The following is a 26,552-nucleotide window of genomic DNA, read 5'->3' as shown; positions in this document are numbered from 1 at the left end:
ACCGTATTGTGAGGGCTAGCGGGAGGGGGAGGGGAGAAGCGCTCGGGCTGGCCCTAAGGCCACCTGAGTTTCGCTGCAAGGATGGTACACACTCCCCAGTCACCCCTGGTTCCGTCCAGGAGACAGCCACGTGATAAGGGATCTGAGAGCAGGGCACTATGTGGGGATTCATCTTGCTCCATGTCAAATACCATTGTTAGCCCAAAGCCTAACAGCCTCCCCCAGCAGGGAGTTCCACAGGCTAACCCAACACACGCACCCTCCCACCACCCACGGGGCCAGGACACAGACCGGTGGTTACAATACATGGAGAAGCACCCTTCTCGGGGGCAGTGCTGTATGCAAAAATACAACACGGGGGGGAGGGGGACGAGTGGGCCCAAGCCACAGTACCATGGTGTCACCTTGGCCAGGCTGCCTGACTGACCCATCCTTTTCTCTGTTCCCTGCAGTGGGACTGAGCAGGACCGGGGGATCCTCCAGCCCTGTGGCAGCGGCAGCACCCCCAACCTCCCAGGCCTCAAGCCAGCAGGTCCAGCAGCGGGACCACCTGCTTCAGCGGCATGTGCAAGCCATTGAGTGTATAGAGGCAGCCATCACCCGGCGGGTGGAAGCAGATGTAAAGGGGCGCCAGCAGGCCTGGGGCCGCTTCCAGGCCCACTATGACCGAGTGGGAGGTGCAATCACTGCCCTCGCGGCTCACATTGGCCATGCCGTGCACTACAGCATGGCAGTGCCCCATCCACCCGCCATCCCTCCCTTCCAAATGCCCGTCCCCTCCCCTTCTGCTGGGGGGAGTACTTGTTAATTATAATGAGGCTAACTGAGTGGGCTGGAAGTGTCCCATACTTAGCTTTTGATGTAAATGGGGCATTACATGTATGGAAGGCTGGCTTTATAATGGGACATTCAGGTAATGTATTTGTCTTTTAATTATTTTGCATTTATTTTGGAATTTGATTGGTGGGGAGGGAAAGTTCAGTGGTTTGAGCATTGGCCTGCTAATTCTAGGGTTGTGAGTTCAGCCCTTGAGGGGGCCATTTAGTGATCTGGGGCATATTTGTTAAGGATGGTACTTGGGCCTGCTGTGAGTGCAGGGGACTGGACTCAATGACTCCTCAAGGTCCCTTCCAGTTCTGAGATGGTATGATATAGTTTTCACTAACACAATAAGCAAGAATATATACACCATGAATTTGTATAGTAAACTGTTTCTCAAATGGTGCAAGCACCATAAGGTGACAGTCAAAACAAACATTGCTTTGGTAACAAAATAACTGATTTAGTTGTATATAAAAATATGTTTTTAATATTTCTCTTGGACTATCACTGACTGTATGCCTAAACAGGATTAACAACTCTGGTCCAATCAAGGGCTCTCCAACCATCCAGATTTTCATTTCAGCCAGCAAATAATAGTTTTTATTAAAATCCACTGGTTAGCAGTGCATATAGAATTCTTGTATGTCCTAGACTTTAGTATGAAATAAACAAATGTTAGCTTTCTTGGCAACAGAAATTTGATTACCATACAAAAGCCAAATACTCATGGTAGTTTATGATTCATGTTTTATAATAGTATCTTTCATTTTCAAAATAAGACATTGCCCCATAAAACATAAAAGAGGATAGTCTTAGAAAATAGTGCATTTTCTGTGATGAAATGGCTATTTCATTATTTATGCATCATCCTGTCCTTGTTGTGGCTGTGAGATTCAGACGTTATATTGTGCTAAACCCATAATCAGTGGAAAAATCCAGATGCCACAGCAGTTATTTACAGAGCCATTAACATTAAAAAATATTCCACCTGAGACATTTTCAGCATTCTTTTAACATGGATGCTGTCAGAAAAAATGTTGCTATTTGCTTTTAACAAGCTCTTAAGCACAAATCAAACTGTAGCTGATGATACTTAGTTCATGCTTAAAAATTATCTACTTTAATTTTGATTTCGTGCTGATCAGAATTGATGATAGTTTGGTTCTTTCTTTAAATAAAAAAACCTTATGATCTTTTAAAAATAAACCTTAGTTTGGAAAGAAGAAGACTGAGGGGGGACATGATAGCGGTTTTCAGGTATCTAAAAGGATGTCATAAGGAAAAGGGAGAAAAATTGTTCCCCTTGGCCTCTGAGGATAGAACAAGAAGCAATGGGCTTAAACTGCAGCAAGGGAGGTTTAGGTTGGACATTAGGAAAAACTTCCTAACTGTCAGGGTGGTTAAACACTGGAATAAATTGCCCAGGGAGGTTGTGGAATCCCCATCTCTGGAGATATTTAAGAGTAGGTTAGATAAATGTCTATCAGGGATGGTCTAGACAGTATTTGGTCCTACCAGTCCTAGTATTCTATGATTCTATGAACTCCTCAATCCCCTCCCCCCAGCTTCACTGATGTGGCCCCATCTGAGACACCTCCCTACCCTGGCACCCCAGCCCCATGGGGGGAGGGTAGGTAGGACTGAGGTTCAAGGCCTCAGGCCAGATTAACTCTTCTGGGGTTCAAGGGTTAGTGAAATTTGTGGGCCCCTCTACACTCTGAAGTGGGGCCAAAAATGAGGGATCTAGTGTACAGGACAGGGCTACCAGTGAGTGGGATAGGGATGGGGTGCAGAATCTGGGTGGAAAATAGGGTACAGGAGAAAGCTGGGGGTAAGTGTCTGCCTAGGAGGGATGGGGCATGGTGTTGGTGGGGCCCTGAGCAGGGGGCAGGGGACATGTGGGGATTTGGGCAGGGGGCAGGTGGGAGTGTGGCCAGGGAGTAGGGTGCTGGTGGAGGCTGGAGGAGGAGGCAGGTAGGGCCCTGGGCAGGAGCAGGGTGCTGTATGGTTTCTGGCCAGGGGGCAGGTTACTGGTGGGGCCTTGGGCAGGGGGGACAGGGTACTCGTGGGGGTCCGGGCAGGGGGACAGGGTACTTGCATGCTTCCTGAGCAGTTGGAGCTGGCAGTCCTGGGACTCCTACTCCCCCCTTTTCCCTCCCCCTCTCCCCCACACACAGGAAGATAGCAAGGGGAAGGAAGTCCCTGGCTTTTCAGGAAACGCCCCGGCTCTTTGGGGAGGGGGCAAGCAGTCCATGTGCTTCCTGAGACGCTAGCTCTCGCGTTCAGCTGCGGGTCCCCCAGCTGCTCTGGTCTTAACTATCTTGAATAGTTTGATATCATCCGCAAACTTTACCACCTCACTGCTTACCCCTTTCTCCAGATCATTTATGAATAAGTTGAACTGGTTTGGTCCCAGGACAGACCCTTGGGGGACCCCACTAGTTAGCTTTCTCCACTCGGAAAACTGACTATTTATTCCTACCCTTTGTTTCCTCGCTTTTAACCAGTTATCAATCCATGCTGGATAGGACTTTCCCTCTTATCCCATGACAACTTACTTTACTTAAGAGCCTTTGGTGAGGGACCTTGTCAAAGGTTTTCTGGAAATCTAAGTAAACCATATCCATTGGATTCCCCCTTGTCCACATGTTTGTTGACCCCCTCAAAGAACTCGAGCAGATTAGTAAGGCATGATTTCCCTTTACAGTAACCATGTTGACTTTCCCCCAACTAATTATGTTCATCCAAGTGGTCCAGTTATATTTATCTCTTGAACCAGATCCTGCGCTCCACTTGGGACTAAATCAAGAGTAGCTTCTTCCCTTATGGGTTCCAGAGCCAGCTGCTCCAAGAAGCAGTCATTTATGGTATCAAGAAATGGTATCTCTGCATCCTGTCCTGAAGCGACATGTACCCAGGCAATACATTGGGATAGTTGAAAGCTCCCGCGATTACTGAGTTTATTTTGATAGCCTTTCTAATCTCCCTTATGTCAATCTCTGAATTGAGCGATTTATGGCAACTATTACAACTGCACATCAGTGATTCATCCCACTGTGCAAAACAAACCGCCAAAAGCTTGAGTAGGTTATGTTAGGCCAATACAAATAAAAGGCGTAGTTCTTTACTTGCCTGCATTTGTGGAATACACTTGACCCAGAGGTTCTGCTTAGTACCATCTTAGGCACTAGTTTGCTCTTTTGCTCTCCACTGTGCTTCAATTTCTCTAGCTGTAGAAGATTTCATAAAACCAACCTACTTCACATGCTTGGGCTCTGCTGGGAGCAGCGGCAGGTGTTGCAAGGAATAACTAATAGGGCTATCAATTGACCTGCATTAACGCCTGCGATTAACACAGGACAGAATTAACACGTTAATTTTTTTAACTTGTTAATCGCAGAGCAACATTTCAAAGGGGCTTTGCAATGCAGAACCGGGGATAAGCTAGAGTCCCCACCTGATCCCAGGCTCCTAATGTGCTGCCTCTGAGAAATGCTGCCACGGCACTTCCAAGGGGCGGCGCTGCATCGAGCCCAGGGGACAGCTGGGGACTTGAGCTGATCCTGGGCTCCATGCAGCGCTGCCCCGTTGAAACATCGCCGCAGCGTTTCAAAGGGGAGGCACACATGATTAATTGCATGCTTAATCACAATTACATTTTTTAATCGTGCAATTAATAGCAATTAATTTTTTTAATCGCTTGAAAGCCCTAATAATTAATGTCTGTAAAGCTCAGATTCTCTGGTGAAAGGTGCTATATAAGATCATAAATTCTTTAGGGCAGGGAGTCTTTATTATGTGTTCATACAATTCCTATCACGTGGAAGCCTAAACAACATGGCTGTGTCTAGGCTGGCAAGTTTTTCCGCAAAAGCAATTGCTTTTGTGGAAAAATTTGCCAGCTGTCTACACTGGCCGCTTGAATTTCTGCAAGAACAGTGACTTCCTACTGTCTGAAATCAGTGCTTCTTGCGGAAATACTGTGCTGCTCCTGTTCGGGCAAAAGTCCTTGCCAGTGTAGACAGCTCAGATTTGTTTTGCGCAAAAAAGCCCCGATCGTGAAAATGGTGATCAGGGCTTTTTTGTGCAAAAGCATCCGTGCCAATCTAGACGCTCTTTTCCGCGAATGCTTTTAACGGAAAACTTTTCCGTTAAAAGCATTTGCGGAAAATCATGCCAGTCTAGACGTAGCCCATAAGACACTGAGCAGTGCAAACACTTTCTGAAGTTCTTCCACCATTGGCCTAGCACTAGTTCCGCTCCCCTGGCACATACAATATATAATGGCCCCGTTCACCTTTATATTTGGTTTGGTTATTGCAGGTGTGAGGTTACAGATATGTGTTGCAGCTTTTTTTAATAACTATAAAAGCCAATTCTGGCACTGGCAACAACACCAGCAATTGCTGATGTAGACCAGATGCAGGGATATTTTTGTCCCCATATCCTGTAGCCCTAAACCAGCTCTAGAATTTTGGAAGCTACTCAGTGTAGACATGGCCTTACTGCAAAGACTCTTTCAAATCCATTTTATTTTTGCCACAGGATGTACCCAGGTGGAAAGTGGAGGGGGAAAAATATTCAGTGCTGATAAATGTTACTGCATTTGCTTCCTCAGAAATAAATGCGTCAAATATTGTTAAACCATGGATTCAGAGCCCGATTTCATTAACTACTGCCAACACAGCACAAGTTTATTTCCTGGCCTGACTAGAAAAGGGATTCTTTGGAACTAAGTAATTAATTTTCAGTCATATCTGTGGCATAGCCATTTTTAATTTCAATAACTTACTATTAAAGCAAATATAGGAAAAAACAAAGAGAAGGCAGTGTTTGCAAAATTAAGGCTGTACTTCTAAATGCCATGTAAGTAGGATGGTCTACAGCATCCATCCTTTGGAACATTTAACTAACCTAAAAATGAAAAATATTCCAGGTGAGACAGCCTCCCAGCCAAGGTAGAAAGACTTGAAGTAGCAAAGCTTAAATAAGAGGGTGGACATTGCAGCCTTTGACGGACGCTCAGGCTTAGCCTAAAAAGAAAGAGACGCCTGGGAAATCTAAAGCCAAAAGAACTTATGAAGCCGATGAAGGAGCCAGACACCCATGTGCTTTGACCAAGAGACAATTGGTGAGGGATTTATAAAATGTAAACCCCTACAGAAGCTAGCAATTCATAGGCTGGATTAGACTTTGGATGGATTTGTTGATGTTACATAAAGAATTCTCTCGAGAAGGGATACTGTTAGACTAAAATCACACAATTGTTTCTGAAGTACTACAGGGACTCAAGGAATGGAGTCCCATCTGTACTTGGCCCACCTGTCATCATAGGGCACCGTGAACAGGGGTAATTTAGACAGTTTCCCAGTCATTGGATATGAATTAGTTAGATTTTCTTTTATATTGTAGGAAACAATCCTGTGCTGCTGCATGGAGACATTGATTAGATGATATACTAAGTCTTATATCTGTGATGGATATTAGATAAACAAGCCCAGTAAAGCCAATGCACACAAAATATTAAAAAGTCAAATTCAAGCTATCACATTGATAGAGGCACAGACCAATCAGAAGTCAGACAGGATATGTTAAAAAAAAAAGAACTGGACTGTACACTGAGGAATAGGGTCCTTCTAAAGGAAAAGAGCCACATTGCCATTTCGCGTTTTCAGCTTCACTCTGTTGTAATCACAAAAAATGTCCAAAATACTCAGCATGTCATGTCACTTAGCAGGGGGTTAGACTCAATGACCTCCTGAGGTCTCTTCCAACCCTATGATTCTATGCCCAGCATTTCCATTTGGCCTTTTCTTACAGCATGAAAAGAAGTTGAACAAGCACCAGGCTTTAGGGATAAAGTGACTTCTGTGAAAAATACACAACCAATCGCTTTTGACTGTAATTGTGAGCCTCCTCAACAGAATGTCTGGAAGGCCCATTGTTACATGCATGGGCATAGATACCCAAACCCCCTTTTCTACATTACTTATCTCCGCTTTTTATCTTGTCAAGCCACTGTCTGCAGCCAGAACATCAGCCTGAAGGCATTTTTTTTTACCAATGCTAAAGAAATTCAATAGCCATTAGCCACTAAGGCCAGACTTGCAGGAGCCAATTGCAAGGGGTACAGCGAAAGCTATTTTCACATCAGTGAATAACAGACAGCACAGAGGATTTTAGAGCGAATCACTTTAGGTGTTCTATAATAGTGAACTAAGTAGCAGATCTTATCATAATTCACTAGGAATTTAATTGGGTAATTATCACAGCCATTCAGTGTGTTTATGTGACTTATCTGTAGTTCAGATAGTACAGGAAAAGTCATCAATGCCCTGATCTTTTTAAATCTTCGTAATTTTTCTCATCATACCCCTTTGAGCTCACTAGTCCTCAGAAAGCAGAGAGTCTCTGGAAACGCCCTACTCTAGACTAGAATACACACTTTTATTAATTATATTACAGTAGCACTTGGAGCAGTGGTTCTCAAACTTTTTGGCCCGTGGCCCACCTGGCTCAATGCAAACCTTTCTGTGGTCCACCACCATTAATTACATAATTACGCCCAAGCCATTTTGCTAGTGCTGCAGCAGGAGAGAACAGTTTAATTTAAATTATTAAATAAAGCATTTAAACTTGTTCATGTTAGCTTATCAAACTTCATTTTAAATAAAGTAAAATATTAATTTATGTCCAACACCAAAGGTTTCAATGTTTTCTCTATTTATGGCAGGGCTGGGAAATCTTTTTTGTGTCAGAAAAATCAGCTAGGGACCATACAAGTGAGAAGCAGAAAAACTCCAAAAACCCCTAACCCTCACTAATGTGGCTCAGCTGAGACACCTCACTCCTCTGGTGCTCCAGCCCTATGGGGTGAGGGGAAAGGACAGGTTCAGGGCTTCCGATAGGCCAGATGTGTAAGTTGGCAGCTGTCATTTTGGCCACCAATGCCATTTTGGACTGTAAAACAACAACTGGAATCTATGTTGGAGTCTCTTCTTCCCCCTCCTTTTCCTGCACTTTCCACATGGTGGTGGTGAAACCCCGGCTGTCACATGGTTATAACCTGCCCAGTGACTGAAATCACATGGGCACGGACTACACCGGTTACGTCAAAATCTGCCTGACAACTGCAGATTTTATAGGGCCACCTCTGGCACAGCCAGGGGCTGCCCACCTGAGTGGCAGAGTGTTACTGCTGTCTCTTAGAGTGGGTACGCCGGTCTCATGCCTAGGGTAGTTGTGTGGGAATAGGCTCACTTGCATGCAAGGAGTGGGTGGTTATCCACTGCTCCTTGTTATCATCTGCATACTTGCAGCCAGGACGACGCAGGGGAGGGGAGGATAAATCAAGGCTTGTCATTGCCTGTGGTGGTTAGACACCACCACTATTCCAGCTGCTGCTGTTCCTGGTTGCTGGTCTGACCCCTCCTGACCATCCAGAGCTGTGTCATAAGAGCGAGGGAGAAAGCTGCAGGATATGGTACAATGCTGGTGGCTTTCTGTCTAGCCACCTTCCTGTCCTTTGGTTCTATTTTGTGTCACAGTTCAGTATAGTTCTGTTCAGCTATACAACAGTGTATTCTGTTTCCTATATTCCTTTGTAACAGCGGGGCCCTTATAGATCTGTATGTATATTAGTTGTATAGTTAATACTTACCTGTCATACCTTGTTCCTATCCCTTTTCTTGTTAATAAAATCCCTTTAGTTTACCGCTCTGGGTCTGTCTTCTTATCTTTGGAGTGAGCTATTAACAACCGGATGATAGATGTGGGTGTGGGGATGGGCCTGACAGTTGAGATTCCTTGCAGCCAAGGTTTTTCAGCGAACAGATGTACTCTTTGGGGATCTGGTATTAGTGGACTTTGTGGACTCCTCTAGGCTCTGGGGTGAGAATAAAAATGAGGGGGCCCGTGTGTGGGAGAGGGCTGCCAGCATGTGGGAGAAGGATGAGGGTTGCAGGATCTGGGCGGGAGGTGGTGTGCAGGAGGGGGTGAGAGTGTGAGGGTGGATGGAAGGCAGGGTTCAGGAGCAGGCTGGGAACAGGGTGTTTGTCCAGGGGGGAGGAGGCAAGAGCAAGAAAAGGTACAGTGTGTGGCCGGGAGGGAGGGTGCAGGAGCAGGGTGGGAGTAGGTGTCTGGCCAAGGTGCAGGAGCTGGCTGGGACTGTGAGGTCTTGGCAAGGGGTGATGCAGGAGCAGGGTGGGGGTGTGGGGTCTGGGCACAAGCGGGTTTGGGGGTTCCTTACTTGCTTTCATGCCTTACACTACTCTTAGGCACCATGTCCCAGGCGCGGCTGCTCGCTGCTCCCCAGCCGCATTGTGGCCAATGGGAGCAGCGGGGAAAAGCCTCCAGGCAGTGCCTCCATACACAGCTGTTCCCTCAGCTGGGAGAGGGGGAAGAGAAGTGGCAGTGTGCAGAGCCACTTCTGGTTCCGCTTCTTCCCCGCAAGCCAGATCCGGTGGGGAGGCTCAGGGATTTCTTCCCCACCCCCAGCGGGAAGCTGGCACTCGCACTCCAACCCTGTAGGGGATGGGGCAAGGCTGACGCAGCAGGGGCTCCCTGCAGTGAGGGGAGGGAGGGCTGAGCTCGAGCCACAGACCACTGGAAAGGCGGCCACAGATCACTAGTGGTCTGCGGACTGCAGTTTGAGAATCACTGGCTTAGAGGCAACCCACAGAAACAAGAGCCCTGTTGTGGTAGGAGCTATACTAATGAGACTGTGCTTGCCCCCAAAGAGTTTGCAGTCTAAACAGACAACACAAAAGGGCTGGAGAAAAAAGCACCATCCTGATTTAATGGATGGGGATCTGAGGCACAGAGAAATTGAGCTGCCCAAAGACACTCAAGTAACTCAGTGGCAGAAATACCCTGTCCTCATCATCACTCTTTTCCTATTTAGCTTCTCCCTTAAACAAACCCACCAAAACAAAAAAATAATTTGCTGCCATCAGATTGTTTACATCCCTTCACACACCCTCTCTATCTTCTCTATTTCAATTGTACATTCTTAGGAACAGGGACCATCTATTGCTGTGTTTGTACAATAGGGATCCATTCTTGATTGAACCTGAGGCACTACCATAATAAATATGATTAATAATAATTGTAGATCATCAGATTTCTAGTCAAATGCTGTAGCCACTCTATGTGCAAAATTTGCTACAAATGCAGCAACTTTGTTCATGGATCACTTTGGACACTCTTTATTGCAACTCCTTGCTTTAGAATTCAAGAGAATAGTTAGGCCTGTGACTGTAATTTTTCTACCCTTATTTTCCCATCCCACTGACAAACCTGGCACAACATCCAGGCTGTTGTTAGTGGTGCTGATGCAGCTGCTATGCTCCAAGCTGAGCATTCCAGAAGGGACCAGAACGTGGAATTGAACACACACACTCCAGCTACATCTAGATAGCGGGACTATTTCAGGGTCCCGGAAGTATCCCAAAATAGCAATTCCACATCTTTAAATGCGCCCATTATTTTGAAATATATTTTGAAATAACAGGCACGCTATTCCAGCATCCCTGTAGCCCTCATTCCACAAGGATTAAGGGACTTGTCAGAATAGCACTTTATTTTGAGGAAAGGATGCTGTGTAGATTCACCCTGAGAAACCAGAGGATTTGACTGGATTATAAATGCCTGGATATATGCAAATGAATATGTATGAAGGGAATACATCTTCAAAAAGCTATTACAATAAAATACCGTTTACTGAACTCTACATTATCAGACACTCATCTAGCACTTTGTTAGCAAACCGCCACCTTGGTTTATCACTTTGTATACATGTTCAACAAAGCAACTTTGTTTATCTTCAGCTTCTAACAGACACACATACACCTTTCACTCCAGCCAGACTTTGAAAGAGGTTAGGGCCAGAATGGATTATGGGTGGAAGAATTTGGGGTTTATTCCTCCAAATTGCTGAAGATACCTTATTGCAACATTAGCTTAATTATTACATTCTGTTACACTGAAACAGACATTATCAAGATCTAAATATTGAGCACTTATAAAGGGCAGCTTTGCTAATGTTAAACCCCACTGTCTGCAACTCTGATATTTGACAAGCAAAATTGTAAATGAAGAAAAATAATCACCGGAAAAGAAAAGGTTCAGATTTAGAAGCCTCACACTGAATATTCAAGAAAACAGAATTAGCATCTACAAGACAAAGTCAACATGTTCCAGCAAGAGGACCAATAGCTGTTCAACCTCTCGGGGCTATTAGAAGCATTTTAAATTTCACAGGGCATGCCACTCAGCAGTGGTGAACAGTACTCATCCTTCACTCAGACTGCTCAGGGGGCAGATTTCTTTCTCTGAAGTCAGAGCTTAATGAGTGCCAGAGCTCAGCCCCACCACCTCTTTTCATGCTGGGTTCTGGCCCCAGCACCTCTTCTGTTACGGTGTCCTTCTTGCATTGAACATGCGAGGTCATGCTGCCAGAGAGACAGCAGTACACACTTTAAAATGGCATCCTCTGTGCAACTTGAGCACCATCAGCACTCTATGAATTAAGCACTGTTTACAGTATTCCATAGGGATCCTGTGCCACATACGAAGTCATTTATAGCTCACTAAAGAACCTTCCAACCTAAGGCATTAGGTACTTGCAGTATGCTTTTTTGGATAGGGCTGAAAGAATCCTACTATGTTTGTGCCTTCTTATATCCACCAGCTTCCCTTCTCTCAAGAGCAGCAACCATTTGCACCAGGGTTCCAAATAATTTTTTTTATCTTTACACCGTGAAGTTTGTTTCTTTTACATTTAATTTTGTCTTGTTTTAATAGAGTCTCTCTAGTTTTTTTCTTTTTAGTAATGTGATCATTGTAGGTTTTAATGCCAGCCTTATTTGAGTGTAGCTCACACAACTGTTTAGGCAGTACTTACAAGCACAGCATTGGATGATTCAAGAGAAACCAATTACATGCCCTTCTAGCACCAGTGTTTTGAGGGTCCCAGTTGAGAAAACACTGAGTTTGACCATCAGACCATACATTGATAAACATGGCTCAGGTATCGGAGAATATGAGCAAGTGGTTCTAGAGATTAAAGAGAGACCTAATGTCTCTAAAATATCTTTAGATTACACCTTGGCAGTATTTCTCCATATTCGAAAAAATTAACTTATTTTCTAAACAGCCCCTACTTTGGATAGTTACACTGTGGGTGGCATACAGTAGGAAAAGAGAGATCCTCTTCCCTCCCCCCATCTCCAAGGATGGCATGTCCCTTTCTCTAGAGAGCCACAATGCCAAAGATGTACAATCGTTTCAACAATTGATGGGCCAAGAAAACACAAAATTCTTTGATGACCACATGCTGAAAGTATGGAGTCTATAACCACAAGCGACTTACCTTCAAAGAAGGAGACAAAGGAGTGAGGATGTCATGTCCCAACTCATTTTTTTCACAGCATTTCCTATTTTGTAACACTTAGGGTGTGTCTACACTGCACCCCCTTAGCTCAGAATAAGATACGCAATTTGAGCTACACAAATTGTGTATCTTATTTCGATCTAATTTCAAAATAAACTGCTATTCCAAAACATCCCTTAACCCTGCTGGAACAAGGGTTACGGGGACATCAGAATAGTGAGACTGTTATTACAAAATCCATTTCGAAATAACAGGCTGCTTTAAAAGACATGAAAGACACTGCAGTCTAGACATACCCTAATTTTGTAGCCAGGAAGAAGAACAATTTTGCCTGTTGGATCTATAAGGCAGGACTGTACACAAGTAAGGCTGTGAGTTTGTCATGGATATCACAGATTCTGTGATTTTCTGGGACCTTCATGATTTCTGCAGTGGCCTGTGTAGCTGAGCAGCTTAGACAGCCCCTGGATCAGTTGCATCATCCACTGCTGGGCAGTCTTGGGCCATCATGCCCCTCCTCGCCCCCTGGCAATTGTAAGAGTTTGGGTGTGGGTGGGAGCTCTGGACTGGGGTAGCAGTTGGAGGACAGGCAGGGAGGCTGACACCGGGCGTTACTTACCTCAGGGGCACCCCAGAAGCAGTAAAATGTTGCTCCTTTAGCTCCTATGCAGAGGCACGGCCAGATGGTGTGCTGTGTGCTGCCTCCAGCCATGGCACCACCCCTTTAGCGCCTACTGTCCATGTTTCCAGTAAGGATGTTAAATTGCAGTTACCTGGGTAATTGTGTAGTCGTGTGTAGACTATACGATTAGTCGATAAAGGGCCACTCTGCAGAGCCTCAGCGGGGGTAGCTCCTGACTCTGGGAGCCACCCACACTATGGCTCTGCATTTTCCACTGGGCTCTTACTACATTTAAAGTGCAGAGGCGCAGTGTTCCGGACCAGCGCAAGCCGAGACTAGTTGGTCCCAGCTCACACCAAGTCCAGCAGCCCCTGTTTGTGGCGGCCAGGGCTGGTCACAGCCAGTTGCAACTGCCAGAGCAGCCCCTGCACATGGCCAGCCCAGGCCACTGTGAACCGGGGCTGTTTGGCGGCAGTAGCCTCTGTCTGCAGGGGGCCCAGCTCCCTGCTGGGGTCCCAATGGACAGGGTCTGCTGCCAGAGCAGCGCCTGCCCGCGGTGAGCCTCTGCTCCATTGTAATACCTAGCACAAGAAAAAACACCAAGTCAAACCAATTTTCCCGTTGATTACACTGCAAGGGGGGAAAAATGCATGCTACAACAGGAAAATATGCACTACAAAATGGCCATCTTACACTCTTGATCCACAACACGTACCACACACAATTCCTATAAAAAAAAATTGAAGGCACAGTATGATAGTGCCCAAAACCTGTTTAGAAAAAAGTGACAAAGCATTTTAAAAGGCCATTTTTATTTTCAAGATTTACTTATTGGCAGCTTTTTTCATGTTAATACAAAAGGCCAGTCAACATCTTCAGCAAATAATACATGATATCGAGCGGATTAATGCTAAGTTACAATGTATCACAGCCACGAAGTTACCAAGAGTTTTAGCCTCATTCAAAGTCAATAAAACTGATACCAAACATTTAAGAATTATTTGCCTTGTATGTATCCAACCTCTTTTCCAATTTTACTTTAGCATCAATGTGCAAAGTCCAATGTATAACTAGAACATGGCACTAGAGGTGTAATATAACAAATACCATAGTGCTTCCACATTTGAGGTTTTATAGAAGGAAATTGCCTAAGCAAATAATTATACATACATTGGAATCTGAGACTTAAAAGTACAAAGCAACAAGAAAATTAAATGAATCTATGGTCATGTATCCAAAAGCTACTATAATACAGAGTCACTGACAAACTGGTACCTTGAATTGCTTCAAGATACAGTTTCATAAGATGATCACTGCATGAGTAAGACACAAAATGATTCATAACTTGCTGCCATTTTCATTTAAGCTTAAAAAAAATCATACAAAATTGTATACTTGCTTCTCAAGCAAGACCTGTAACTACAAGCTTTCATTACTCAAACACACTGGACTGCCATCTAAAACTGTGCTCTGCCTTTGAACCCTTACACATGATCAATGCAAGCACAATATTTTGGTCAGATCTGATCTGTTTATAATTCCATCAATAAGTATTCTCAAAACTAGTTCATTACATTAAGAAATTATTGTTTACAGAGCCCCTGTTTGTGGCGGCCAGGGCTGGTCATTCATTTTTTGACTCAAGGAAAAAGTCTTTTCACCCCACAATTGACATCAAAGAAGCACAGTCCTTATCCACTATGTTCAGGCTGAGAAAAAGAGGTAATGATATTTTATGGACAGTGCTTATTAGCATATTTTCACTAATTACTGTAAGTTACACATTCAGAGGACAGTAATGTAATAAAACTAGGTTTGGTCTATGAAATATTCAGCTGAAGTGCTAGCACCAAAAGGAGTGACTGAGCCAGGAGACATATCTTTTTTTCCAAATGTTTTGTTTGGAAATGTTGATATATATATTTTTAATTCCAAGTTCATGAAAGTGCCTGCAGATGGCAGATATAACACTATTTCAAACACAGAACTGAGTCCCGCATCAGGATGCTTGGGGCACACGCTATATACACATCCTACGCATTCCTTTGGCCGGCAGCCTGGAAGAATGCCAATACTATATAGTCCAAGGCTTAAAGTTCATCTTCTTTAAAAAGGACCAAATATGTGTGCTGCAAAAAAGATCCTGCTTTCTTCAGTATCATCAGGGGAGGTTTCTTCTTGTCTTCAAAGAAAGTAACGTAGCAGCCCACGCTTTGGAATTTATTGAGTTCTGTGTGCAAACTTTTTTCCTAACCAACGCCAGAGACTGCAAAAAAGATTAAACCATATTATATTCTGCTATGTTTACCTGCAGGTGGAGCGGCCAGCCTGCCATGCTTTATGATCAAGAACCTGACTTAGATGTGAGTCAGATGGGTCAAAGTGGCAGGAATTGCCTTCACTGAGAGAAATCTCAGCAAAAAACTCTCTGAGCCCATTGGGGTGGATCTTGGGCCAGCTCTTAATTGAAATTGCAGCAAGTCAAATAGCTAATACTTTTCCCCTCTCCTGGTATCGGGGATGCCACATTGTTCACAAGTGTATTCTGTCTTGCCTCCCTGATCAGCCGGCAAGCTAAGTCCAGAAAGAGTTTTTCCACGTTATCCGATTCTTTAGCAGAAGTTTCCAGATAATACATATTTTGGGCCTCTGAAAATTCTTCAGCTCTTTGTTTGGAGACTTCCCTTTTTTCGACTAAATCAATCTTATTACCTGCATCAATATAATATTTTAAGAAAAGGAATTAATTTGACTTGCAAGACAAAGCCGACAGAAATTGATCAGAAAGAAAGGATGCATTTGTCATCATGTGTCTTGTGTTAGGTTCTTTATTTTAAACAAAATGTTGGCCTTATAAAGCTACAACATTAAATGCTCACTCTCCTGTTCCTCAAAAAAGAGGATTCTCTGATAAGACAACCAAGCCCTTTTTATATTCGTTCACTTAATGCAATTTTCCCCAGGAACACGCTAGCCATTTAGTGCTAATGCACCTGTTTAATATCAACTGGCATTAAAGGATCTCCCTTATAAAGTCTATTGAACAATCGCTAGTTTTTGCTCCAAGGAGCACTTAACATGTCAATTATTGCATGTGGGGGTGCCAAATGCAATATTTTTTCATCTAATGATGAGCTTTAAAATGAGTGCTGTTCTCCACTTTTAATTATATAGTTTTTGTTCGTTTTATGGTTATTGAACATGGAGAATGAATAGTTGCTGGGAAGTTGATGGAACTAGGTGAGGTGAAAAACTCCTACCCATCCATCTCCCCCATGGAGATTTCATTTTTAGCTTATGGCAGAATCGATCAACATCTGTGTAGGGAATAAGCCATCTAAGGATTAATCTGATATTAACAGTAGTTGGTTTGGGAAGAAGTGGGCATTAAGGACGTACTGTTTCACTGGTGATCCCTTTCCACTGCCATCATTTCCATCCAACAATTTCTCTTTTAAAATGTAACGGCTCGTGGACATACTTTGTATGGGGATACATTTATAGAGGGCTAATAAGCGAGTGTTAGAGTATGTCAGCATCTTAACAAGTTACACAAGTTATAAGCATGTCAGTAGAAGGTGCTATAGATGAGGAAAAGCAACCTATTAGATTCTAGCAATTTATTAGCACAATTATATTAATGGTTAATTAATCTTTTATAAATTATTTATAAAATATTCTGTACCTTTAATCTATAGTGTGTCAAGGAATTTTGACATTGCATTGTTAGTGGGCACTAGGGCACCTAGAGTCTGAGATAAGCGTCTTTTTTATTATTTTGAAATCCAAATAAAGGCTAAATGCACCGGATTATTCTGTAGAATTGTACTATCTCCTTTTTAAAAGTCAAGCCATTTAAAAGAGAAAGAAAGAGATCTTGCTGTTGAATAACTATTCAACCAACTAGCCAACTAACCCTTTCTCCGAATTATGTGTCCATCATTCTGTGCGGACACTTGGCCCTAGTCCCTGAAAAGTAATGTTTTGACTAACGGATTCTGAAAACAAAGTGCAGCAATGCTAAACGTTAATGGCCTCAGAACTGTGTACATCTTTGTGCACTCTACTGACAGCAAACTGGTGTCTGATGGCTGGCTTGGCTTCATTTCAAGCAAAGACCCTGGCATTTTATTCATTTATACATTTTGAAATTCTCTAAAATTCCATCTTAAATTCTGATTTAGTACCAGTGAAAGGTGTGGACTCATGGCCCTGGAGACAGAAACCTTCTGTTTATTCCCCAGACAGAAATGATACAGACAGCAGCACATCTTTTTCTCCACCTTCCACGAGGTGTACCGGTAGTTCGGAATAGGAAGCCTAGTCCGAACTACCTAGTTCGAGCCCCGTGTAGCCGCGCTGCACGGGTTTCGAACCAGCGGGGTTTTAAAAATGGCGGCTCCCCGCTTATGCAAATGAAGCCCGGGAAATTCAAATCCCGGGCTTCATTTGCAAGTGCGGTATGCCTACATTACCCCACTAGTTCGAACTAGCGGGGTAGTGTAGACATACCCTGAGTGACCTCTGTGCTGAGAATGCCAATGGGAATGGGATTGTTTGTCATGTAGACACCTGCCACTGCAACAGGACTGAAGCCATCACAACAGCTATCAGAGTGTAGTAACTTTCAGCCACCTCCAACCTGATCTAGATTTGAACTGAGAAGCTAGAGGTGTAAAGCTCCAGTGACTTTCTCAACTGCAGCTCCATAGTCAAAACTATGGGGCTAAATAACCAAATGCATAAAACACTCAGGGAAGGGAAAGTGAAGCAATCGTTAAATGGTTCCTGGTTTTTGGGGGCTTTCTACCTAAATACACCTCCCCATACTGAATAACCTTGTGTGGCATGAGATGGTCTACTCTCTGAGAAGCAGCAACTGCTATTCTGAATTGTATTATTAGTGCACTGGAGTTACATATTGGAGAAATCATTTGGATACGATCATTGTCTTGCCAATTTCACCAGGTAAATGTCTTTACATCAGCAATGGATAACCATGTCCAGTGAGTGGCCCTTCCTCACTTTTGTAGCACTATGAACCAGCTGATTCATGCTCCATCCCTTTCCTTTCTCTTGATAGTTAGGGACAGGACACTCTTCCTGTTACCTCCCAGTGCTTTTGGAGTGCCATGAATCACCTGATGCATGTCCCATCTCCACCTATCCCCTCCCTCCCAGAGTGTGAATGGCCATGAATCAGCTGATTCCCAGCTGTTGATGCTCTGGGAGGAAGGAGGAGGAGTGGGGATGGAGTGCGAATCAGCGGATTCGTGGTGCTCTGAAAGTGCTGGGAGGAAGGGGGAGGAGTAGGTAAGTGTAGGGCTCCAACGCCCCAGTGCACAAGAGGCATGAGGAGAAGGTGGCAGAAAGAGGGTGCGTGGGCCGCAGGTGGGAACGGCCGCATGCAGCCTGCGGGTTGCCCACCACTGCTTTACAGTAAGGTTCTCTACCTATAGCCAGTATATAGCATGTACTGGCATCAAGCAGTGTCCAGACCACCATATTACGTGGAGATCCTGGCACCAGAGACAAAATAAATGAAGCATTTTCCTCTTCCAATGGCCTTATGAAGCTCCAGCTGGACATGGCTGATTATTATACTCTTCTGGCAAAATATGCTCTTAAAAACACAGTCCTCACTTACCCACTAGCACAGTTATGACCTTATTGCTGGCATACTGTTCTATTTCTCTCAGCCATTCGGGAAGGCATCGGAAGGATTCTTCACAGGTTATGTCATAGGTCAATATTAATGCATTGGCACTGCGATAATAACTCTGCGTAATGGATCGGAATCTCTCCTGACCTGCCGTGTCCCAGATCTGCAGCTTTTGGCACAAGACGAGGGGGAGAAAGAGAAGGATAAAAGATTTTTTTAAGAAGCATGAAACCATTCTTTACTTAGCAACAGGATAGCATTTAAATGCTTGCAGGAAAAACCCAACGGTAGGAAATGAGGCAGCTTTTAAACCCTTATGATCCCTCTTCCCCCCACTCCCCACCCCCACCACCCATTTTTGTTTCTGTTTCTGCATTTAAAGATTTAAATTCAGGGCACTAAGTCAGCTGGCATTCCAGCTGATTTCCCTTGGAAGCAGCAGGTCTGGAAGCGTTCCTGTGACTGTTAGCATTTCAGTCAGCAGTGGAAGAAGCAAGAAGAGCTGGCTTGGAATTCTAATGCTGGCATTACAGGGAGAAAGCAATGTCCCCTGCATTGAGAACAATGACAGCAGCTGAAAAAACAAAGACAAAACATCTCCCCCGGCAGCAAACAAAGTTATCCTGTTTCGAATGAAGAGTGTGAGGAGGGGGAGGAGAGATCATAAGAAAGAATAAACATCTCGGACTTGGGTATGAACTTTCATCCAAGTATCCTAAGGTTCTGGCTCTGCATAGACCTCACTGCTCTCTGTACCAAGTCTGGCACTGTAAGGAAGAGTATATACCCACTTATCTACATCAAAGGGTTTTTTTTAAGCTCTTTGAGATTGTGAAAGACAACTCAAAGTAGAAATGCAAAGTACTATCATTCACACCATCTTCTCAGAGGCGGGGAGGAGAGGGCTTTTAAAATAACACTGGCTTTGATCCTATAGGGCAGTGGTTCCAAAACTTTTTGGCATCACGCCCCCCTTTTTGATTTTTGAAAAACCCTCACGCCTGCCCCCCAAAGAGCAGCAAAACTTGTTGAGCAAAAGGAAAAAAGGAACTGAACGGGGCAGCAAAACTTGATGGGGGGGAGGCTGGGTTGCCCTCCCGCTGGGGTTCCCCTGGGAATTTCCTTCCCGCCCACTTACCCATGCAGCAGCAGCGTAGTAGGGCAGCAGGCAGCCAGGTGTGCTGCAGCTGGAGGCAGGACCACGGAATTTCTTCATGCCCCCCAGTTTGGGAACCCATGCTACAGGGAGCTCTGGGTTTGTATCAGAGCATGGATTTGCCTACACCAGAGGTCTCAAACTCCCAGCCTGCCGGCCATTCCAGACCAGAGCAGGTTTGCAAGCTGGCCCCAAAGTCCTGGTGGGGGAGGGCTGTCTATTCCCATTGCCTAAACTCAACCTATTTCAAGCTTTGGATTTTAAACTGCCTGTCACTATATCTCGACAGCTGAATAGTTGAAATCTGATCAGAAAGACCAGCTACATTTTGGCAACTTTTGGTGGAAAGGTTAAAGTCAGTGGAAATTTGTTCTGTACTCAGTAGCCCACAACAGAGTAAACAAAACTTGAGATTCTTGCTCAAGGGGAACATGAAAGTTAAATTGTGTCAATCATGGCATCACGGGTAATCTACACTATATTTGCTTCTGTGACATGACCATTGTCTGAGTTTGAAAAACTGTTTCTGATTTTGTGGACATAAAATTAATTGTGGTACCAATTCACAACAATCAGGCATCTGACTGCTCTGTTGACACATGGCATTTAGGCTATGTCTAGACTGCAGGCTTCTTTCGAAAGAGGCTCTTTCGAAAGCATCTTTCGAAAGAGCCTCTTTCAAAAGATCGCGTCTAGACTGCAGGCGGATCTTTCGAAAGAGAAATCCGCTTTTTCGAAAGAGAGCACCCAGCGAGTCTGGATGCTCTCTTTCGAAGACGGCCTCTTTACATTGAAGAACGCCTTCTTTCGAAAGAGGAACTTTCGAAAGAAGGCGTTCTTCCTCGTGAAACGAGGTTTACCGCCATCGAAAGAAAAGCCGCGTTCTTTCGAAATAATTTCGAAAGAACGCGGCTTGAGTCTGGACGCAGGGGAAGTTTTTTCGGGAAAAGGCTACTTTTCCCGAAAAAACCCCTGAGTCTGGACACGGCCTTAGATGGGAAAGTGTTTAGATCTGCAGTAAAGTGGGTTGCCATATTATAAGCACAGTTCCTTGTAGGTACAAATCAGGTGCCAGGTTCGATCTGCTTTAAAAATCAGGGTCTTTGCAAACTGGTTTTGTTTCTGTCGGCTTGATGTTTCTGTTCAATAAACAATTATTAAAGCATGTGTCCACATTTTGTATATCTGCAGGATATTCTAGGCATGATCTCTCTCAGCTGAAAAAGGCTTTTTGATGAGGTGATGTTCTGTCACTCCAACATCATGAACTTGGAAACTGGAAGAAGCTGCTTTGGGGAATGAGAAAGAAGCTCCTGTGATTGGATTTAGCTGTCATTCAATCTGCCTGGTAGATATTTAGGTCAGAAAAAAAGCCCTAGAATTTCTGTTCATTGATAATCTGCTTTCAGACAAAATGTGTGTGTCTGTGTTTATCACCATTCAACTTATTGCTACCCAAATAAGTGAATTTACCTTCTATATTTTCCCATGTTATGGTCTCCCCTGGGGATATTGTCTGACTTACACAAGAGCCCTAAATTATCTGGATGTTGTTTCTTGGGGAAACCTCCTACAGACCGTAGGTGCTTCTGACTTTGTGGATGCTCCAGGTTTGGAGCACCCATGAAAAATAAATAGTGGGTGCTTAGCGCTCACTGGAATCTCTGTGTATCAATTCCTCCTCCCCTACCCCCAATCCTCCTGCCCACTGGCTGACCACACCAATCAGGTCCTCTCCCGCTTCACCCCACACCTCCTGCCCACCATGACCAGCTGTTCAGTGTATTCAAGATATGCTTGGGGGGAAGAAGAGGAGCAGGGTCAGGAAGAGGTGGGGAAGGAGCAGAATTTGGCAGAGTAGGAAAGAGGTGGGGGTGAAGGCTTGAGGAAGGAGTGCAGTGGGGGCTGGGCCTGGTCGGACATGCCACAGGAACTGGAGACATTGATGCCTCTACTATAGACCTCAGTCTCCACTCACATCTCTAACTTCATACATAGGAATAATTCTGTTGTGTTCAATGAGACCCACAGCTGTGGATGCTGATGTCTGCAGCTCATTTTGTGGATATGAATGTGGATACAAATTTTGTATCTAAAACCCTGTAAATTTGTAGATATCTGCTTTACATACGTGGGCATCCACATCCACGGATGTCAACATGGACATCCATACCTCATTTTTGCAGATACAGATGCAGATGCGTATAGGGCTCTATGGATCATACTGCTTCCCATCCACCTTGTCACATTAGAGTTTCTCCCAGGCTGCCCAGCTCAACAAAAACAAGGTGTTTCTAGGGCCCTTCAGTCCTGCAAAGCTCCACAGCCTGGAGGTCAAAGCCTATCAACCTTAGGCGTTATGCAGGAGTAGAGCTGCAGTGGCTTCAGCTGGGTGGAGGGATGGGGGCAGCAGACCACATCTGAATTAACGGGAGTTTGGTAAAAACCGGATGAATTGAAATAGTTCTTTGCGCCTCCATGTATTGCAAGTGCAATACAAATATGGACAGAGCTTTGCAACACCCTTCTTTAAAAGTACAGCATTATAATCCCCATGGATGGGCATTTCATTTAAGTGCTGTGCCTCTGTCCATCAGAGCCAGGAACAAGACTCAAAAGTCCAGACTTCTCCAGGAAATAAGGCTACAGGCATGTTCTCACTCTCCTGTGTCATTACAGAGCTTCCAACACCCAACAACTGCTTCCATCACAGATTAGAGAAATGAACACTGCACGCTCTGCCTAAAGCCAGACAGTAACACAACAAATCACATCCTCACTTCCTACCTTCACTTTTTCACCATTTATCTCCACAGTCTTAATCATAAAGTCAACTCCGATAGTGGCTCCTTGACCTGGTGGGAAGAGCCCCTACAAAGAAAGCAAAGGGGTTAACGGAGATTTTGTGGCAAGATGAAAAAGAAGATTTCGCCTGCTTATGAATCCCCTCCAGGTTGTTGTCCCATCCCATTTCCTCTTTAATTTTCTACTCCCCTTTCCCCAAACAGATCTTTTCCATCAGAGAAAAGTATCAATAGATGGGAAAACAACACAGAGTCAATTTAGGGTGGTCTGATCGCAGTCCGTAATAATGGGCTCTTCAATCTAGCAAAGAAAGGCATAAAACAATCCAGTGGCTGGAAGTTGAAGCTAGGCAAATTCAGACTGAAAATATGGAGTAACTTTTTAATAATGAGGGTAATTAACCACTGTAACAATCTATCAAAGGTTGCTGTGGATTCCCCACCATTGGCAGTTTTAAAATCACGATAGAATGGGTGAGGTTTTTTAAAGATGTGCTCGAGGAATTATTTTTGGGAAGCTCTATGGCCCAGGCTATACAGGATGTCAGACTGGCCTTGGAATCTATGACCTGTTAATTCAGAGAGACCTCTGTACCACTCATTCATTTGTTCTACTGTCCTAATTAATGGAGCTCTAGACCACCCCATCCCCCACTCTATACACAAATTTCTAAGTGATTGTGCTGGGAATCCACAGCATGGAATAGCAGCAAAATCAATTCTAGTTGGGCCAATAAATCATGTCTCTTGCTGTACAAAGGTCTCTCCAATGCATCTCCAACTCTTTTCCATAGAGTAAGGCAGTGGTTCCCAACCTTTTTTATACCACGGACCAGCAAACTGATTCAAAAATTGTTGGCGGACCAGCACTGAAATATTTGCATATTAATTGTGTCAATTAATTTATTTGCATACCTATTATGGTAATTTTAACCCATGGCATATCAGGCAAATCAAAGGAGGGGGGACATGATGGTTAACAAGAATTTGAAAAACTGCTGCACATACATTTAAAAAAACCAGTAAGATAGTTGCTAATACTTGTTAAAGAGTATTCGCCGGTCCAAACCTTTTGCCTCAATTGCACCAGAATTAAAGAGGCAGAAGTTAACAGGTTGCTGTCACATTCTGCATATTCATATTTTCCTATGCATTTAATATCATATAATAATAATAATTAATATGTGTACCTGCTGGCTGGGAGCAGCTAGAGGCCAGGGGATTGAGGGGGGGGGGCTCCCGCTGAGAAGAGAGGGAGGAGAAGCAGGTTGCAGGGGCAGCTGCCCATCACGGGGCGCTTGGCCCTGCTGGCAGGCTCGCTCCACACAGTGCTTGGGCCTGCCTGCCAGGGCAGCTGCACTCTATGCAGCACCGCTGGCCCAGCCGTGTAGCGGCTGCAGGACAGCCTCACCGTGGTCCTGCCTCCAGCTGCAGCACACCTGGCTGCCTGCTGCCCTACTACCCTGCTGCTGCATGGGTAAGTGGGTGGGAAGGAAATTCCCAGGGGAACCCCAGCAGGAGGGCTAAATAAAAGCTGGAGGCGTGGCCTGGCAACATGCCATGGCCCGGCAGAGAGGGGTTCGCAGACCAGTGGGAGGTGGGGAAACAACTTGATTTGTGAGGTGGGGGAGGTGGGAGGGAAGGGACAAGAAAAGGGAAGGGGAATAGAGAAAAGGGAGGAGAAAACAGAAAAGAAGGATAGATGTTTACACCCTTCTCTGGAGAATCTGATATTGACAGATGTCAGAGATAGGGCGCTGGATTAGATTGGCCATTTAACTGATTCAGTGTCAGTTTCTCAGTTCCTAAGAATGAGAGGTGGCAAAAACCTCAGAAAAGAACATTTTGTCATCACAGATTTCCACTTCCCCTACACTTCAATGCAACTCTGTGAAAGCCACTTTTCAAACGATACTCTTGCATTTTTACACTAGCGTTTGTGTGAGTGAATGAACAGTCAGCTGCTATCTTGACAGTAGCCTGGTCAAGAGGCTGTAACTTACATTTCTGGTAGTATTATATTTAGGGATAGTGAAGTAAAGGGACCCAAGCAAAAATAAAAAGTAAAATAATAATAGCTTTTCAATTATTAGTTTCCAGGCCTGCAGACCTACACAAAGGCACATTGATTTCTGGCCATATCTGCCTCTGCTAGCAGCAGCAGCAAGCCAAAACTTGGGGAGCAGCACAATTAGCTGCAGATTTTACAGTTTAGACCCTTGGGTTTAGCTCTAGTGCTGCCAGCAATTTGCTTGTAGCTGAAGAGGGAGGAAAAGAGTGAACTTAAGATATCCAGAGACTTATTTGTAAAACCAATCACTGGGAAAAAGTGCTGAGACTTTAAAGTGAAACTTGACTGAAAACCATAATTGGAGTTACTTAAAAAATAAAAACTTCCCCATTGGCCCAGATTACAGAAACCCTGCCTCTCCCTTCCCCCAGGATTGCTGCACAGAAAAGGAAATCAGCCCCAACACTGTTGTTTTTTTCATGTTCTGCTAGGCAAGCAGGGACCTTCTCAACCCCCATTTCTACTGGGAGGCTTCAGCTGTGTAGATCACACATGCAGGGGGCTGAGAGTTTTTTTCAGAGTTACCTCTGATTTTAAAATGGAGCATCAGTCATCATTAAATGCCCTTTCAAAGCCTATTTTTTTAAAGGGGAGGGGAGGGAAGGTGCTGCACTGACAACCCCAGACACTGAATTTCTCTAGCTAGAGAGCAGTTTCAAGCAGCTGTGAAAGCTTCCCAAACCTCCCACCAACATGCCTTTTATACCCTGCCCTGCAGGACTCAGGGAAGAAAAGGGGTGGCAGTGAGCTGCAGCAAGAGGGTACTTCAGTCTCTATGACCCATACAGGTCTGATCTAAAGCCCACCAAAATCATGCCCATCTCATGTCGCCATGTTTTTCTCTCTAGAGCTGCCAAGATGGGGCTAGTTACAACCAAGTGCTCTCCCTGATCCGCATTGCAGGCAACCCCTCACTTCACAGCCACAGATTCCAAGCGATCTTACAGGCAGCTACTCATTCAAGTGCATTTTCCCACACAAACCAAAAACTGCCCTGATAAAGCACGGAAGCCTCTTCCCCAACAGAAATGTCCTACCTGAGTGAAGCGTCGGACCAAGCAGGTTTTCCCCACGCCAGCGTTGCCAATTAAAACAATTTTGAACAGAAAATCATAATCTTCCATACTCATTTACGCAGCTGCAAGGGAGAGAGAAATATAAATAAGCCAAAGGGGAAGCATCAGCAGAGGCTCACCCAGCTGGTAATTGTGCTAGCTCTGCATTGTCGCTTCACTCTCAGGAGCCTGGCATGTGATCTTCTCGCAGGGCGCCACTAACAAAGCAATGCAGTTTTCAGATTCCCTTGCAACAGGGAAACCAGTATGCACCTTTGCGATCCGTTGAGTTACTGGTGAACTTTACTCCTCCAAATACTCAGGGCAAAGTTTATTACAGAGTTTGCACGGCTAATAAGATAAGAGACTTGCATCTACAATGGTGAGAGGGCGCTTACCTTACTGACACAGAGGCATTTCACATGCCCACAAACCTGAGCACAAGCCAGCAGAGCCAATTCAACCTTTGCCATCCTGCGAGGCAAAATAAGGCTCTGTTGTAAAAAGATGACTGAGTGTGAACTTTACCTCCATTCAGTGTGATCCTCAGTGTCCAGGCTGCCGGCTACATGGAATTACAGATGCTGGTTTATGAGCCTATCTTGCTTAGTTTCTGCCAGTACCAACCCTCCCCCGCACGCGCGCACACACACACACACACACACACACACACAAAACTACATAAGCCTTGGAGAGACAGGTACAAGGTTTCATTACACGTTTTGCTCCCAAGGCATCTGGTTTGGGCTAAGCCACAAGTTTTCTCTTTCTAAAGAGAACACATTACTTGTTCATATTAGAGAAGTTAGGTATTGGGTAATTGAATAGTCAAGTAACCACGTGAATTCTTACCTGTTACTCGACTATTCTATATACCTGGGGCTAGACCGGCAGCCAATGCGCTCCAGCTCCACTCCCAGGGAGCCCCCTGCCACTCCATGTTGCTGCCTCTTTAGAAGAGGCAGCAA

The 26,552-nt window shown here is 44.6% G+C and overlaps 2 protein-coding genes across 3 annotated transcripts in view; one reads left to right on the top strand and one right to left on the bottom strand.

Annotated features, from left to right (window-relative positions):
* DDIAS (DNA damage induced apoptosis suppressor) overlaps positions 1–26,552 on the top strand; it is a 78,605-nt gene that overhangs the window by 44,534 nt on the left and 7,519 nt on the right. Inside the window, exon 5 of one of the 2 annotated variants that reach the window (XR_016348569.1) lies at positions 20,846–21,014. Coding sequence is in view for 1 of the 2 variants with exons in the window: in XM_014578109.4 (XP_014433595.1) it covers positions 20,846–20,875 (30 nt within the window). In the remaining variant the exon portion in view is untranslated. Of the gene's footprint in view, positions 1–20,845; positions 21,134–26,552 lie in introns of those variants that run through there. The other variant, XM_014578109.4, reaches the window with a different exon arrangement.
* The window catches only part of RAB30 (RAB30, member RAS oncogene family), a 63,610-nt gene continuing 50,689 nt past the window's right edge, over positions 13,632–26,552 (bottom strand). The window contains exons 2-5 of the mRNA XM_006132171.5: positions 25,567–25,667; positions 22,442–22,525; positions 18,484–18,667; positions 13,632–15,548 (exon numbers count right to left, since the gene is read on the bottom strand). Of these exons, the coding sequence (XP_006132233.1) occupies positions 15,298–15,548; positions 18,484–18,667; positions 22,442–22,525; positions 25,567–25,659 (612 nt within the window). The 5' untranslated portion in view covers positions 25,660–25,667 and the 3' untranslated portion in view covers positions 13,632–15,297. The remainder of the gene's footprint in view (positions 15,549–18,483; positions 18,668–22,441; positions 22,526–25,566; positions 25,668–26,552) is intronic.

This window comes from Pelodiscus sinensis, chromosome 1 (genome assembly GCF_052426305.1).
Source record: "Pelodiscus sinensis isolate ZL-2025 chromosome 1, ASM5242630v1, whole genome shotgun sequence".
NCBI lineage: Eukaryota > Metazoa > Chordata > Testudines > Trionychidae > Pelodiscus > Pelodiscus sinensis.
This window is presented reverse-complemented; position numbering and strand designations above follow the sequence as displayed.